The sequence below is a fragment of the Peromyscus californicus genome, unplaced genomic scaffold (assembly GCF_007827085.1).
Source record: "Peromyscus californicus insignis strain IS unplaced genomic scaffold, ASM782708v3 Scaffold_18__1_contigs__length_77618521, whole genome shotgun sequence".
In the NCBI taxonomy this organism is placed as follows: domain Eukaryota; kingdom Metazoa; phylum Chordata; class Mammalia; order Rodentia; family Cricetidae; genus Peromyscus; species Peromyscus californicus.
Genome location: NW_026294480.1, coordinates 32,573,246 through 32,588,409, shown reverse-complemented (window position 1 = coordinate 32,588,409; position 15,164 = coordinate 32,573,246). Strand labels below are relative to the sequence as shown.

The following is a 15,164-nucleotide window of genomic DNA, read 5'->3' as shown; positions in this document are numbered from 1 at the left end:
GGTCTTTACCCCATAACAAGAGGGAATTCCAACTGAGACAATGCCTTCCCCAGATAGGCCTGTGGACAAGCCTGTGGTGCATTTTCTTGAATGATGATTGATGTGCAGTACCATCCTGGGGCTAGTGATCCTGCACGCTATAAGAAAACAGGCTGAGCAAGCCATGAGGAGCAGCGTTCTCCTCCAAGGCCTCTGCATCAATTCCTGCCGACTTCCTTCAGTGATAAACTGTAGTGTAAAAGTGGAAATAAAAATAACCCTTTCCTCCCCAAGTTCCTTGGGGTCTTGGTGTTTTATCTTGATGTCTTCTTTTTTTTTTTTAAATCAGCAATAGAAACCCTAAGACATTCCAGAGTGGGCTAGCACTCCAATTTGCTTCCCTGGTGCTGAAATCACATGTGTGTATTAATATGCCCAGCAGGCGATTTTCATGTTTTCTTATTGTGAGAATAAGGATCCTCAATTTATAACAAAGAGCACTGGAGACTGAGTAGTAAAAGTCACTCAGTTTATTTCACAATCTTGCATGGTCTGGTGGCAACCAAGACAAAAGGAGGTGGGGGCAGACAAATTGAGCTCAAGGAACAGTTTGTATTGCACTGAATAAAGATCCCTTCCTACTTTACAGCTTGGGCTGAGTATTGGGGGCGGGTATGTATAATCCCATAGGTCATCCACCACTGACATTTGTCTATTTCTCAGCCCACATGCATGGGTTATTTTACATATTTTATGTCCTGCTTATTTAAGGCTTTTCTGGAGCATGAACTTTATGTCTGAAAGTCATCAGGCAAACTTGACTCTGAGTCATTTTCTTCCCTAAACTTCTGAGTTTGGGAGAGGGTGGCAAGACTAGCAAGTGCCAGCACAGCGACCAGACTTCCTGTTCATCTGTAGGTTGGTGTGAGCTGGCTTAAGGCATTTTTGTTTTTATTTTATTTTTTACATTTATCATTCTAAAAGACAGAATTCACGAGTAAAATTAAACATTCACATATATTGTCCTCCATTTCTTTTGCATCTTTGCAATGACCATTAGAGAGAAATACAACATTATTTAACACGTGTACAAACAAACACACTTTTGTGATATTAGACTATTTTCAGATACTATTGATTCCTTTCAAAAGCTTAGTTGCCATCCATTGGTCAATATGATTTTTCTTCTTTGAAACCTTGGAAGCAATTTTTTTGACCTAGCTGATTCCTTGGCACTATTTTACTATTTAAAATAAGGTTTACAGGACAGGTAAGATAGCTCAGCAGGTAAAAGCACTGGCTACACATAAACGTGGAAAGAAAGAATGGACTTCATGAAGTTATCCGTGTGCACACACACACACACACTATACATACACTGTAAAAAATAAAATTAAAATTTTAAATTAAAAAATAGTCAAATTCAAAAACTGAGATGTTTAGTCCAATTTATAATCTTACTTTATTTCTAAATGAGGTAAATTTTCACATCTACCTTAAGGCAGCTTGTTTTTGGTTTTTGAGACTTGGTCTCACTATGTGCTGCTGGCTTGAACCTCGATCCCTCTTCCTCAGTCTCCTAAGTGTTAAGGTCAAGGTGTGTACCAGCATGTTCAGCTAATGTAGCCTTTTTCAGTATTTGGTATCACTTAAAAACTTAGAGAAGCTCCAGTTAAATATCTGGATTGAATTTATTCTTTTTATTTAACACTGCTAACTAGCAGAAGTTATCCAAATGTTCAGAACAATATGAATTTACGAAAATTTTAATTCCTCTGAACCATACATCCTCTCAAACATTACTTACACTCTTTGTAAATTCATCTTAATCTTTTCAACTTAACTCTAAAATTAAAAACTCACTAACACATTTCTGATTTCAAATAATTAAACTAAAAATATAATATCAGAACCTCTAATGAGCTAAATTTTCTTAGCTATTATATACAAAATATGAAAAATACATAAATCAGTCCCAATGTACATGTAAAATTATGTGTTTTGTTGAACATTCATTATTTCTATGTGTAAGGACCAAGTGAGATAGTCTTATCAGGTATGAAAATTGGGGCTATTACCACAAGCAAGTTGATTTAACTGGTACAATAGTGCAGGGTCTCTGCTCAGTGGCTGGTCATAAACCCCAAACCAAGAGACCACTGAAGCAGTTTTTCTTCAACACTGAGATAATTTGAGCTCCATATTTTTATCACTTTACATTACACTGAAACTCCATTCTTCATACATGTGGCTATCCCACCAACTCCCCTGGGGTCAAACCACACCTTACCTAGTAAGAAATGTTGGATTCAATTAATTTATGTATCCTTAGGTCCTATTCTTTTTCCATCTTGCATTTATTATTTGACAGTTTCATACATACATACAATGATCATGTCCATCCCCAGCTCTTCCCTACTCCCGCTTAGCCTGACACCCACCCCCTCCTTCCTGTTTAGTTTTGGGTTTTGTTCTGTTTTTGGTAACCTACCAAGTCTAATTAATGATGCCTTCTGGACTGATCTTGTTGGCTTGATGTTAGGTCCTATGTAGCTGAAGTTTTCTCCAGTCCTGCCTGGCCCACGGTCAGGACAAATCTCTCGCACTCGCCAGTCCTGCAGCTGCTCAGACCCAACCAAGTAAACACACAGAGACTTATATTACTTATAAACTGTATGGCCCTGGCAGGCTTCTTGTTATCTAATTCTTATATCTTAATTTAACCCATTTCTATTAATCTATAAGTTGCCATGTGGCTCGTGGCTTACCAGTACCTTAACATCTTCTCATGGTGGCAGCTGGCAGTGTCTCTCTGCCTCAGCCTTCCACTTCCCAGAATTCTCTTCTCTGCTTGTCCTGCCTATACTTCCTGCCTGGCTACTGGCCAATCAGCATTTTATTTATACAAAGCAATATCCACAGCAGTCCTACTCGCTCTCTTTTGTTTTGGGGGTGGGGTTCAATACAGGGTTTCTCTATGTAGTTTTTGGTGCCTGTCCTGGATTTCGCTCTGTAGACCAGGCTGGCCTTGAACTCACAGAGATCCATCTGGCTCTGCCTACCGAGTGCTAGGATTAAAGGCATGCGGCACTGCCACCTGGCTCTCTCTCTCTCTTTTTCAGACAGGATCTCATTATGTACTCTGACTGATCTAGAACTTTTGTTTGTTTGTTTTTTCAAGACAGGGTTTCTCTGTGTAGCTTTGTGCCTTTCCTGGAACTCACTCTGTAGCCCAGGCTGGCCTTGAACTCACAGAGATCCACCTGGCTCTGCCTCCCAAGTGCTGATATTAAAGGCATGCGCCACCACCGCCCGGCTGATCTAGAACTTTCTATGTTGTTATGTAGACCAGGTTAGCCTCAGAGATCTGACTGCTTCTGCCTCAAGAGTGCCAGGATTACAGGTGTGTGCCACCTTGCCCAATCAGACCCTACTCTTAACTACTTTCACATTTTCCACATTTAGATACTTCACTATGCACTTAGACTTGGCATAAATTTTTTCTGTTTTGCTCATTTTATCAGTCTTCCACCGAAACTCTTCTTCAGACTGTTATATGAGAGGAACAGAATATGTAAAGAACATACCTCATGGGTCTCTGGGGTATGTTCTTTAACGTTTCCCTGCTCTTGGGTAGTAGGTCTTGGCCTGGGAAGGCTTGGACTGCGATGAGGAATGTTGAGTAGATTTAGGTTGAAAAGGCTTTGATTGGGACTGATGGGGTCTATGTGGCTTGAACTGAGTAGATCTGGATGAGGAAGGTTTTGCTTGGGAGGGCTGGGGATGAGTGGGTTTAGTTTGGGAAGGTTGGGGATGAGAGGGTTTAGCTTGGGAGGGCTGGGGATGAGGGTGTTTAGCTTGGGAGGGTTGGGAATGAGTGGGTTTAGCTTGGGAGGGTTGGGAATGAGGGGGTTTAGCTTGGGAGGGCTGGGGATGAGAGGGTTTATCTTGGGAGGGCTGGGGATGAGAGGGTTTATCTTGGGAGGGCTGGGGATGAGTGGGTTTAGCTTGGGAGGGCTGGGGATGAGTGAGTTTAGCCTGGGAGGGCTGGGGATGAGTAAGTTTAGCCTGGGAAGGCTGGAAATGAAGGTTTTTTTTCTGAGAAGGTTGAATGGGCTCAAAGTGTTTGACCTGGAACTTGGGTTGATGGGAGTTGAACTGGGAAGTAGATGAAAGTTTACTCCCAGATGTGGATTGAGACCCTGGTTGGAAAGCTGGCTCTGAAGGCCTTCCCTTTATTACTCGTTGAGATCCTTGATGAGAAACAGGTATTTTTCGTTCTTGACTGGCTCCTGCTGGCTGACAGGATGGAGGGTGAGGATACTTAATATGAGATGTTGTCCTCATAGATGTTCCAGTTGCTTCAGTCAGCTGCATCCCCTGGGCACAGGCTTTCATAGGCTGTGGCTTCCCGGCTGCTTTTGCTGCTTGTGAACCTGGAGAATGTGAGTGACCTACAAGAGAGGCCACTGTCCCAGACCTTGGAAAAGTTCTTGCTTCCTGTAGGCTCTCAGGATGGGTCCGTACATGAGAAGTCTGTCTTTGTGACCTCCCAAATTTTCCACTCAAATGATACCCCCGAGGAGTCCCTGAATATTTCATGAATCCTTCCCCTGAATAAAATCTCCAGGGTTGGAAGTACTGAATACCAAAGCTTTTACCTCTGCTGTGAAACCTTGTGTTCTGATGGGGCAAAGGACAGAACCACTTAGCTCTCTGTTGTGACCCAAAGCGGGAGCTCGGAACCCAGGGGGCTTTCAAGGAAGCATGGTAAAAATTACTTCCAAGTGTAGTAGGCAGGGGCCATGGGTCTACTGGATAAGACGTGAATACTGGAGTCTGCTGCAGATTCCGAGCATTCTGGCTGTTCTCACATTGGGCCCCAGGCTCTATGATAGGCACCTGAGTTCGGCTTTCAGATGGGCTTTTTGTCTGACGTGTTTGTTGGTTCTCACCTTCAGCTGTTCTGGGGCAAACAAGAGTATCTGGAGTAATTTCAAAGTCTTGGTCTACCTGAATCCCCAACTCCCTGGCCAGAGAGGCCATATCTTCTAGGGACACACATCTGAGTGAAGAGGACATTACTTCCTGGAGGGCAGCCTGAAGGGCCTCCATTGTCTTCCTTCTATCTCCAGCTTCCTCCACTTCCCAAAACAGCAGCTGTGACGGCTTCAGACTCAGGATCCTCTGGAACATCTGAGCCTCCTCACTCTCCTTGGCCTGGGGACCGAGGACAAAGTAGCATCTCTCGATGGCATCTTCTCCTAAAAACATTAGCAGGTCCCACTCCCTCTCACCAAGGCAGTCAGTGAAAAAGAACATGGCCGAGGAAACTTCCACCAGAAAACCAAACTGTGTCCAAAAGCTTTCGAGATCCCCACGAAGGTTGGCCACAGCAACAGGCTTTTGGAAAACATGAGGACATTCCTTTAGCTCCTTGTTGTCAGGGAAACACCACGTGACCTCCACCAGGCCATCAGAAATTTGCCGAGGAAGCACAGGAACAGACAGATCCTGATGGAGAAAGATTTTGTGTGGTTTCTGTCGGGAGGAGCTGAGCAGCGTGTTGAGGATTCTGGACTTGGAGAAGCTACAGTGTCCAAGTCGCACGAAAGAGAGGACAGGCACCTTCATGAGACTCAGAAATGTTTCTGTTTCCCTGGGGGGTCCTCCCGAGGACCGCATCGGGTGCCGCGCTAAGTCTTTCATGGCCCCCAGCATTAAGATGCTCTTGTTGTTTTCCGCATCTGGCAACAGCAGGGGAAGAGCGAACTGGCATTGGTACATGTTTGACATGACTTCGCGTTGCAAAGAGCTGTGCGAACAAAGCATGCAGGCACAAAGGACATCAAGGGGATGGACAGTTTGTATGTCTTCAATTGCTAAATTCTCTACTCCAGCCAGCAATTCCCCTTCGCGCTCTTCATCCACCATCTTGTGCCGAAGGATAAAATCCCTGGCTGTCAAGTCTAATGCCTGAATTTTCATCAGGAAATTCCAAGCTAAGTCTCCTGGAGTCTCGGGTGTCCACTCACTTCCTCGATCCATGGAAAACTGCTTCACAAAATCGGGGAGAAGCTTTCTGCTTCTATCCATGTTCAAACAGGACAGGACATGTTGGAATACTCTTTTTCTTTCTGTGAAGCAGAGAGTGGTCATTATTGCCTTGTTCAGAACCTCTTTCCCTCCCTGAAGAGTATGGAATGGACAATTTCACTGCCGCAAGTTGAAACCATACAAAACGAAAGTCTCGTTTTCGTCACCCTTCCTGCCCTGTTTTCCTTCTAAGAGGCATGCATACTAATCTGGCATTGTATGTGTCTCCGTCTGTTTTCTGTTGCTGTAATAAAGACAATGACCAAAAGCACCTTGGAGGGGAAAGGGGTTTTCAGCTTACATGTCCCAATCACAGTCTATCATAAAAAGAACTCTAAGACATGAACTCGAGGCAGGAGCAAGGCCACAGAGCAAGACTCCTTACAAGCTTGCTTTCCATGGCTTGCTCAGCCTGCTTTCTTTTTTTTTTTTTTTGGTTTTTCGAGACAGGGTTTCTCTGTGTAGCTTTGCGCCTTTCCTGGAACTCGCTTTGGAGACCAGGCTGGCCTCGAACTCACAGAGATCCGCCTGGCTCTGCCTCCCGAGTGCTGGGATTAAAGGCATGCGCCACCACCGCCCGGCCCTTCAGCCTGCTTTCTTATGCAACTCAACACCACCTGCCTAGGGGTGGCACTGCCCACAGTGGGCTGAGCCCTCCCACATCAACCATTAGTCAAGAAAATGCCCCCAAAATATGACTACTGACAAATTTTATGGAGGTGGTTTCTCAGTGGCCAAAGGTGTAAGTGTTATAGCTCTGAGGAGAAAGGTTTCCCCAGTACAAGTGTTGCAGCTGAGGGGATCAAAGTGTTACAGCTATAAGGGGGAAAGGTTTCCCCAGTACAAGTGTTGCAGCTGAGGGGATCAAAGTGTTACAGCTCTAAGGGGGAAAGGTTTCCTCCATACAAATGTTGCAGCTCTGAAGGGAAAAGTATCCTGACCGTTGGGAGCCAAGGAGTACCACAAAGTTACACCACACAACAAACCGTTATTGGGATTTATTGGGAAAGACACAGAGGGTGGCTGCCTCTGCTCTGTGAGAAGCAGCAGAGAACTGAGTGGGAGGCAGGCTTATATAGGGTTTCTGGGAGGTGGAATTTTCCACGGTGGAGATTTCCACAGTGGGGATTGGTGGGATTTCAAGTCTTGAGCTTGGGGTGAGCTCAGGGAATGGTGGGTATTTAAGATTGAGGATTGGTGGGTTTTCAAAACCCAGAAGTGAGCTCAAACTTTTTACCCTACAAATACTTAATAAGCTTGACAACCTGAGTCTCATCCACGGGACTCACATAGTAGAAGGTAAGAACCAACTCCCACAAGCTGTCCTCTGACCTCTACATGTATGCCATAGTACACATGCTCACACACATGCACACAAAATAAAATATAATTAAACAGTCTCTCAGAGCTTACATACTGGGTATTCCTCCTTTGGAACCCCTTATATTCTGGGGCATTCTCTTCACTTTCCCTCAATAAATCTAACTTTGCTCTGCTTTAAAAAAAATTACATGCTGTCTCTATTTTTCTTTATCTCCCATTTTTACAATATTTTTCTAGTTACTAGAAATAGCACGTGTAGAGGAAAAATCAAAGCAGGTTTTACTCTTGACAGATGGCAAGCTAGGACATGATGTTTCATCTGTTTTCTTTTGTTGGTACCAAGAGCTTGGTGCAGGTGTGTGGGACAGGGTCTCACAGGTAGCCCAGGATGTAGCTAGAGTTTTCCTGCCTGGCCCACAGTCAGGACAAATCTCTCTCACCTGCCAGTCCCACAGCCGCTCAGACCCGACCAAGTAAACACAGAGACTTATACTGGTTACAAACTGTATGGCCGTGGCAGGCTTCTTGCTAACTGTTCTTACAGCTTAAATTAATCCATTTCTATTAATCTATACCTTGCCACATGGCTCGTGGCTTACCAGCATCTTCACATGCTGTTTGTCATCGTGGTGGCTGGCAGTGTCTCTCTGACTCAGCCTTCCACTTCCCAGCTTTATTCTCCTCCTTGTCCCGCCTAAACTTCCTGCCTAGCCAATGGCCAATCAGTGTTTTATTTATTGACTAATCAGCAACACATTTGCCATACAGAACATCCCACAGCACCAGGATGGCTTTGATCATTCTGTCTCTACCTCCCAAATGCAGGGATTTACAGACACGTAGCACCATGCCCTCCATAATGTAAGGTATCAGATTTGGTCTTGGGGTATCGCTTAGTTGGTACAATGCTCATCTAAAGTATATGAAGTCATCCATGTCTTTCATCCACAGCACTGAAAAATAAAAAATTAAAAAAACAACCAAACAAGAGAAAAAAAAAAAACAGGAGCGATAGAATAGGCCTATAATCTCAGCACTTGGAAGGTAGGAGAAGTATCTGAAGTTCAAAGTCATTCTTGGCTACATAGTAAGTTTGAGGACAGCCTGAGATACGTAAGACCTTGTCTCAAAAGAAAAGGCTCTTGAGACATAATTTTGGAAGAGCTGACTCCTGTTCTATGGAGTCTATTCTACACTTTTACTCTCACATCAAAAACTTTTGTACTTTTAGTACAAAACTTTTAGTGTTGTGTGTGTGTGTGTGTGTGTATGTGTGTGTGTATGTGTGTGTAAATACACATGCGTTACAGTCAAAGGACAACAATCAAGAGTTGGTTCACTACTCTACTTTCATTTTTTAATAAATCTATACTTCCAGTACTCAAAAAAAGTTTGCACATGTAAATATCTCTTCATCAGGATAGTGATCTATGGACTGAATCCAGACATCCTGAGACCTTAACTATGCACCGTAAGTTCCTCTACTGATGATCTCCACTTCAATGGTTAAAACTAAAAATTGTAAAACCCAATTTCTTTCCAGTTATGAAGCCACTAAAATGAAGGTGCTTTAATCCAAAAACAGAAAGCAATGTCTAAAGTCAATGGCTAGTGGCTGGGGATGTAGATTAGGGGTAATGTTTTGTTGTGCTCTAACAAAGTGTGCCTGAAGACCAGAGGGCAGAGCTAGCCATTAGTTAACCATAGAGGTCTGGAAGTCTGTACAGACAGACAGGAAGTGATATGACTAGGCGGAGAGAGGAATATAAGGCAGGTGGAGACAGGAAGTCAACCCTTTTTCGGTCTTGTGGAGATAAGAGGTGACTTTGGCTGCTCCTAACTTGTCTGAATTTTCAGCATTTACCCCATATCTGACTCCAGGTTTTTATTATTAAGACCAATTAGAACTCGAGCTACAGATTAGGTGGTAGGATGCTTGACTGGCATGCACAGGGGTCTAGCACCAAAGAAAACCATGTGTGGTGGATCATGCCTGTAATCCTGCAGTGTTAGAGGTGGAGGCAGGGGGAATCAGAAACTCAAAGTAATCCTCAGGTACATGATAGCTACCCTGGACATCAGAAGACTATGTGTCATGGATCTGAAGTCCACTACACAGGAAGGTGTTTAGGCCTAGTACTATGGACTTGGACAAAATAAGGGGTTCGAGTATTCACGGATTTTGCTAGCCAGAGGAGGTCCTCAAACCTATTTCCCTTGGACACTGAATCTTTCTCCTGCAGAGTCTCCCACTTCACCAGACCTGGGAACTCCATGCTCAATATCCCTCCCTGGAGAAAATCCATGTTAGAGAAACGCCGTATTTCCGATTAATTGATTAGTTGTATCGCCTCTTCTGCAGTATATCACGGCACCTGCTTAGTCTATTGATAAGCTGTCTAATTAATTACACACACCGTCTCCATACCTTCAGTGCTTTTCTCCTCCTCTTCCAATGAAATGCTGCTTTCCGAACTTTCACAACTACTTTCTTCGTTAGAAAACTCCACGGTTTCTTCATACTCACGGTCCTCTTCACCATCATATGCAAAGCACCGCAGGTCATCGGAGGCCCCTTCCTCCACAATGGCCTCGACATCTCCGGGGTACCCTACAGACTCTGGATACTCCCCTTCTGCTAAGTACAGAGAATCGTCTGGCTCCTCGTATCTTTCTCCATCACTTAAATATGTGATACTCGTTAGAGCTTCGTACTCAACTCTTCCAACTGAATGCGGCGCCAGGACTTGTGACTCGCCACGCCCCTCCTCCTTCTCCCTGGAGGATCTTGAAGTGTCTCTCTCGTTACTTTCCTTGTACCTGAAAAACTCAGGCGTTTCCCAATCGACACATTCTTTCTCTTCAGAGAGCACTGAAATCTCGTCATTCTCCGGGGTTTTCCTCCCAAGGGAAAAAGGGTTTACGGGATCCCTGCTCACCTCCGCAGACCTGGACGCTTCAGTCCCCTGGTGTGGGACTTCTGAAAAGAAAGGATTTCATTATTGCCTCTGTTTTTCCAAAGGAAGAATTGTAAATTAACTTGAGTCTCATGTCCTCAAAGCATCACTCGTTCATTTTATTTCTTTTTCCCTTCCTTTCTTTCAGACAAAAGTTGTCTATGTTGCCTGGGCTGGCCCAAACGCTTGGGCTGAAATATGTTCATTCCTCGGCCTCCCCAACTAGCTGGGGCTACAGGAATGCAATCAGTCTCCTTATTTCACTAGAAGACCGAATGCCTATGGTGCCTAATCTAATAACCAGTTGATTTATCAGAGAAAAATCAAATCAACTGTTGCCTCTGAGAGCAGGTTCACATGGTAAATAAGTAAAAAGAAATTTATTTGTTATGAATTAGTTATATTAATCCATATTAATATGATTAATTAATAATTGTATTAATTATACACTTAATGTGACCCACACTCAGATTTCTTTGGGCCACTGCTAAGGAAATCCCAGTAACTCCTAATGAATGAGCTGATTACTGTACCGGAATAGTGTATTCTAGAAATAGTAAAAGCTATTTTTCCAGGAATATGAGACTTGTGAAGGTTAGTCTTAGTTGTGAACACAACTTAGAATCACCAGGGAAGCCGGGCGGTGGTGGCGCATGCCTTTAATCCCAGCACTCGGGAGGCAGAGGCAGGCGAATCTCTGTGAGTTCAAGGCCAACCTGGGCTACAGAGTGAGTTCCAGGAAAGGCGCAAAGCTACACAGAGAAACCCTGTCTCGAAACCGCGCCCCCCCCCCCCCAAAAAAAGGGTTGAGGATTTAGCTCAGTGGTAGAGCGCTTGCCTAGCGAGCGCAAGGCCCTGGGTTCGGTCCTCAGCTCTGGGGGGGGGGGGGGGGGGAAAGAATCACCAGGGAAGAGAATCTCAAGTGAGGAATTTTCTACATTGGGTTGGCCTTTGGGCGTGGCTATGGAGGATTGTTTTAAATTAACTGATGCTGGAAGACCCACCCTAGCCACTGCAGGTGGTGGTAATCCCTAAGCAGGGAGCCCTGAACTGTGGAAGAGTCTAGAAATAAAGCTGAGCACAAGCAAGCAAATAAGCAAGTCTGCACGCATTCTTTTGTCTCTGCTCCTGACTGTTGAAATGATGGGACTAGCTCTCTCAAGCCTCTGCCTCTGCGACTTCTCCACCGTATGAGCTGTAAACTGGAATTATAAACTCAAGTAACTCCACATACATTGCTGTCGTCAGAGTACAGCAACTGGAAAGGAAACTAGAAGAAGATTTGTCCTACACTAAGGATCATGAACATACACTGTTTTAATCTAATCTAGCATCTTGGGTCATTTTTTAGATCACTTAAAAAGAAGAGCTGCATCTCCCTCTAGTGGTCGTTTCATGAATTGCTAAACAATGCACTGGACTAGCTTCCTCCCACACATCACTACTTATTACTATCTTTTGTAACATGTCATTTTCTAAGACACTATGAATTTGTATTAGTTCCTACTACCCATACAATTAATAGTGACATTCTCTCTCTCTCTCTCTCTCTCTCTCTCTCTCTCTCTCTCTCTCTCTCTCTCTCTCTCTCTCTCTCTCTCTCTCTCACACACACACACACACACACACACACACAAAATCATACTTTGGTTATACTAGCCCAATACTTTCCTCTCATACTCCCTCATCCTCAAGCTACTCTTTCTAATCCCAACAAATGCTCTCTCCTACTTTCTTATCATACATCTTTAATATGCATATATAGAAATGTAAATTCCACATATGAGAGAAAACATGTGACGTTTGTCTTTTGGATCTGATTTAATGTAATATGATTATTTCCGGCTCTATCTGCCTTTCCTACAAACATCATTTCATTGTTTTCTTTTGTTTATCCGTTAATTTTGAGATGGGGTCTCACTCTGTAGCCCTGGCCAGCCTGGAACTTGCTATGTCGCCTAGGCTGGTCTGTAATTCTTGGTCCTTCCACCTCTTCCTCTGCAAGGATCGTAGATGTAAATTAACATGCCTCACTTTCATTCTCATGGCTGAATTATACACCATTGTCTTTCTATAGCCTATTTTCTTTATTCATGCATCCACTGATGGGCAAATAGGCTGATTCTGTAAACTGGCTATTGTGAACAGTGACTCAGTAAACAAAGGCACAGTGCTATCTCTGTACACTGATTTTGATTCCTGTGGATGGATATATATTTATATATAGCCACTAGGTTTTTTTTTGAATCATCTAATAATTAATATTTGTACATACTTTTAAATAACTAGTATAGAAGACTGTGTGGCAGACTATTATTTTAAGGTGTGTTCCTTTGTTTATGCTCTGGAACATTTGTTTAATGATGCAAAGACGTGTTATATTTGGTTAATTAAATAAAATTCACCTGCAGTCAGGAGGCTGCGTCAGCAACTAGCTGACAGGAAGCGGTAGGGAGGAACCAGGTGGAGAAGGACTTTTAAGTGGGGGCTGGGAGAAGGGCGCCCGGCTTTTGGGGAGACACGAGCAAGGAGAGGAGGTGAACTACTTGCTATTCAGCCTCTCTGAGTGAGCAGAATTCTCCCTCGACCTCTGAATCTTGAGTTCTTTAGAGAGACAGGAATTTAGATAAGTTCCCTTCCTAGTTTTGAAAGAGTTGGTGGCTGAGGGAACATAAATCCCTCAGGCTGCGGCCCTTGAGGCCAAACTGCTACTGGTAGCAGTATGTGGGGTCCCACAGAGGCTCCCTAGTAAGACCTGACTCAAGAACAGAGAATCTAAGCTTGCTTTACCCAGCAGGGCTGCATAATGGGATGATTTGGCCATGGGCGTGGTTACCAGGTGTTTTGAAGGAGCTACACTTGTCTGTACAATGTGCTTTGATTTTGAAAGGGGGAAGTCTTTTGCCTTTCCCCTTGGCAGTATATAAAAAGCCCATTAGAGCTGGACCATGGTGGCGCACACCTTTAATCCCAGCACTTGGGAGGCAGAGCCAGGAGAGTCTCTGTGAGTTCGAGGTCAGTGTGGTCTACAGCGTGAGATCCAGGATAGGCACCAAAACTACACAGAGAAACCCTGTCTCAAAAAAAAAAAAAAAAAAAAAAAGCCCATTAGAATAAATCTTGAGGCAGCTGTGTATTGACCCAGGGCCCTCCCGAAGCCATCCTGTGTCTCTGTCTTTCTTGTCGTCTCTCCCTGTATTTCTATCTAGTACTTTCTCATTCCTCTCTCTTCTCCCAAGAACCCTTGGACAGATCGGAGCTGGACTCCATCTGTCCAAGCAGCGGAGTTGCAGTTGCTGATTACGACAGCCATTGCTTAAAAGGCAGCCACAGTTATAAAGAAAAACAACAGAGTGTGTGTGCAGCCAGCATCCCTGGGTTTCTGAGCACACTTGTGGGTGCAGGTGCACATGCCTGTGGAGCCCAGAGGGTGGAGTTGGGCTATCTTCCTCACTGGCGAGCCTAGCTGGCCAGCAAGCTCCAGAGACTATATCGATTTGTCTCTACCTTCCCACACTGGGAACATGGGCACATGTTACCACAGGCAGCTCTCTAGGTGGATCCTGGGAATCTGAACTCAGATCTGCATGCTCGCACAGCAAGCGTTTTACCAAGTGAGCCAATCTCCTCAGCTCTGGTAGAAAGGATTTTGACACGGTAAGTGTTTAAGGAAAACAGATATGCCAACAACCATGCTATCTGATACAGCGTTTACATATAATAAAATACCATACTGAATTCCACTGTATGGATCCCATCCAATAGTTGTGTTAATTAAAAACAATACATATTAACATGTGGCTTTTCTTTCTGAGTCTGGATTATACACTTATTTAATATTACACTTTCCAGACCCATACATATCCCTGAAAATGTCATCATTTTATTTTTCTTTAAAGCTGAATAATATTCCACAGAGAACCTCATTTTCATTATCTCTTCACCTGTTAGTGGACATTCAGGCCAGTTCCATATCCCTGCTATCATAGATAGCGCAGCAATAAACATGATGTGATATAATATGGAGTTCTTTGGATATACACCCCAGGATGTGGGAGACCAGCTCCCACATTTATTTACCCCAGAGACTCTTGAGGAATGAGGAATAAGAGATGGATGGGTAGAAATAAACAGGGGAGAGAAACAGAAACACAGGATAAACTCGAGTGGGCCTGGATCCTTATCCACTGGCCCAGAACTTTATTCAAAAGGGATTCTTATAACAATGCCAAGGGGCAGGGCATAAGACCTCCCCCTTGCTAGGTACAGCCAAATGTGGACCCTTCCAAACACCTGGTACCCAGGCCCATGGCCCAATCATCCTCTTATGAAGTCCTACTGGATGAAACTACTAGGAAACCTCAGTGGACTCCAACACCAAGAGGAGAACAGCCGGGTCGTATGGCAATTCTGTTTTCAATTTTCATGTTCTCCCTTATATACAGATCCTAATTTATAATGTATACATATATATATATATATGCAGGTATAAGTGTGGATATAGTATAAATTTAAAAAGGAGACCAAGAGAAGATAGCATTAGGTGAAAAAGAAGGACAGAATGCAGGCAAAAGGACATGAGTCATGAAAGAAGAGATAAAGATACTTTCTATTGAAAAAATTTTTTCAACAATATTTTTTTTTCTGGGAGGGATTGGAGTAGGGGAAAATATGGTCAAAATATAGTATATGAAAAGAACCCTACTTTTTCCCATGAGTTTGAACTCCATCATAGTTTCTTTTTTCTCTTTTTATGTGAATGAGTAAATAAAAATGTAATTCAAAGTGGATGAATAGCTGGGCAGTGGT

The 15,164-nt window shown here is 43.7% G+C and overlaps 1 protein-coding gene across 1 annotated transcript in view; it reads right to left on the bottom strand.

Moving 5' to 3' along the window:
• Positions 1-494: 494 nt before the first annotated feature.
• Positions 495-15,164, bottom strand: part of Card6 (caspase recruitment domain family member 6) — a gene marked incomplete at its 5' end in the record, with an annotated part of 19,875 nt that continues 5,205 nt past the window's right edge. Inside the window, 2 exons of the mRNA XM_052743765.1 lie at positions 495-6,116; positions 9,827-10,378. Coding sequence (XP_052599725.1) covers positions 3,592-6,116; positions 9,827-10,378 — 3,077 coding nt within the window. The remainder of the gene's footprint in view (positions 6,117-9,826; positions 10,379-15,164) is intronic.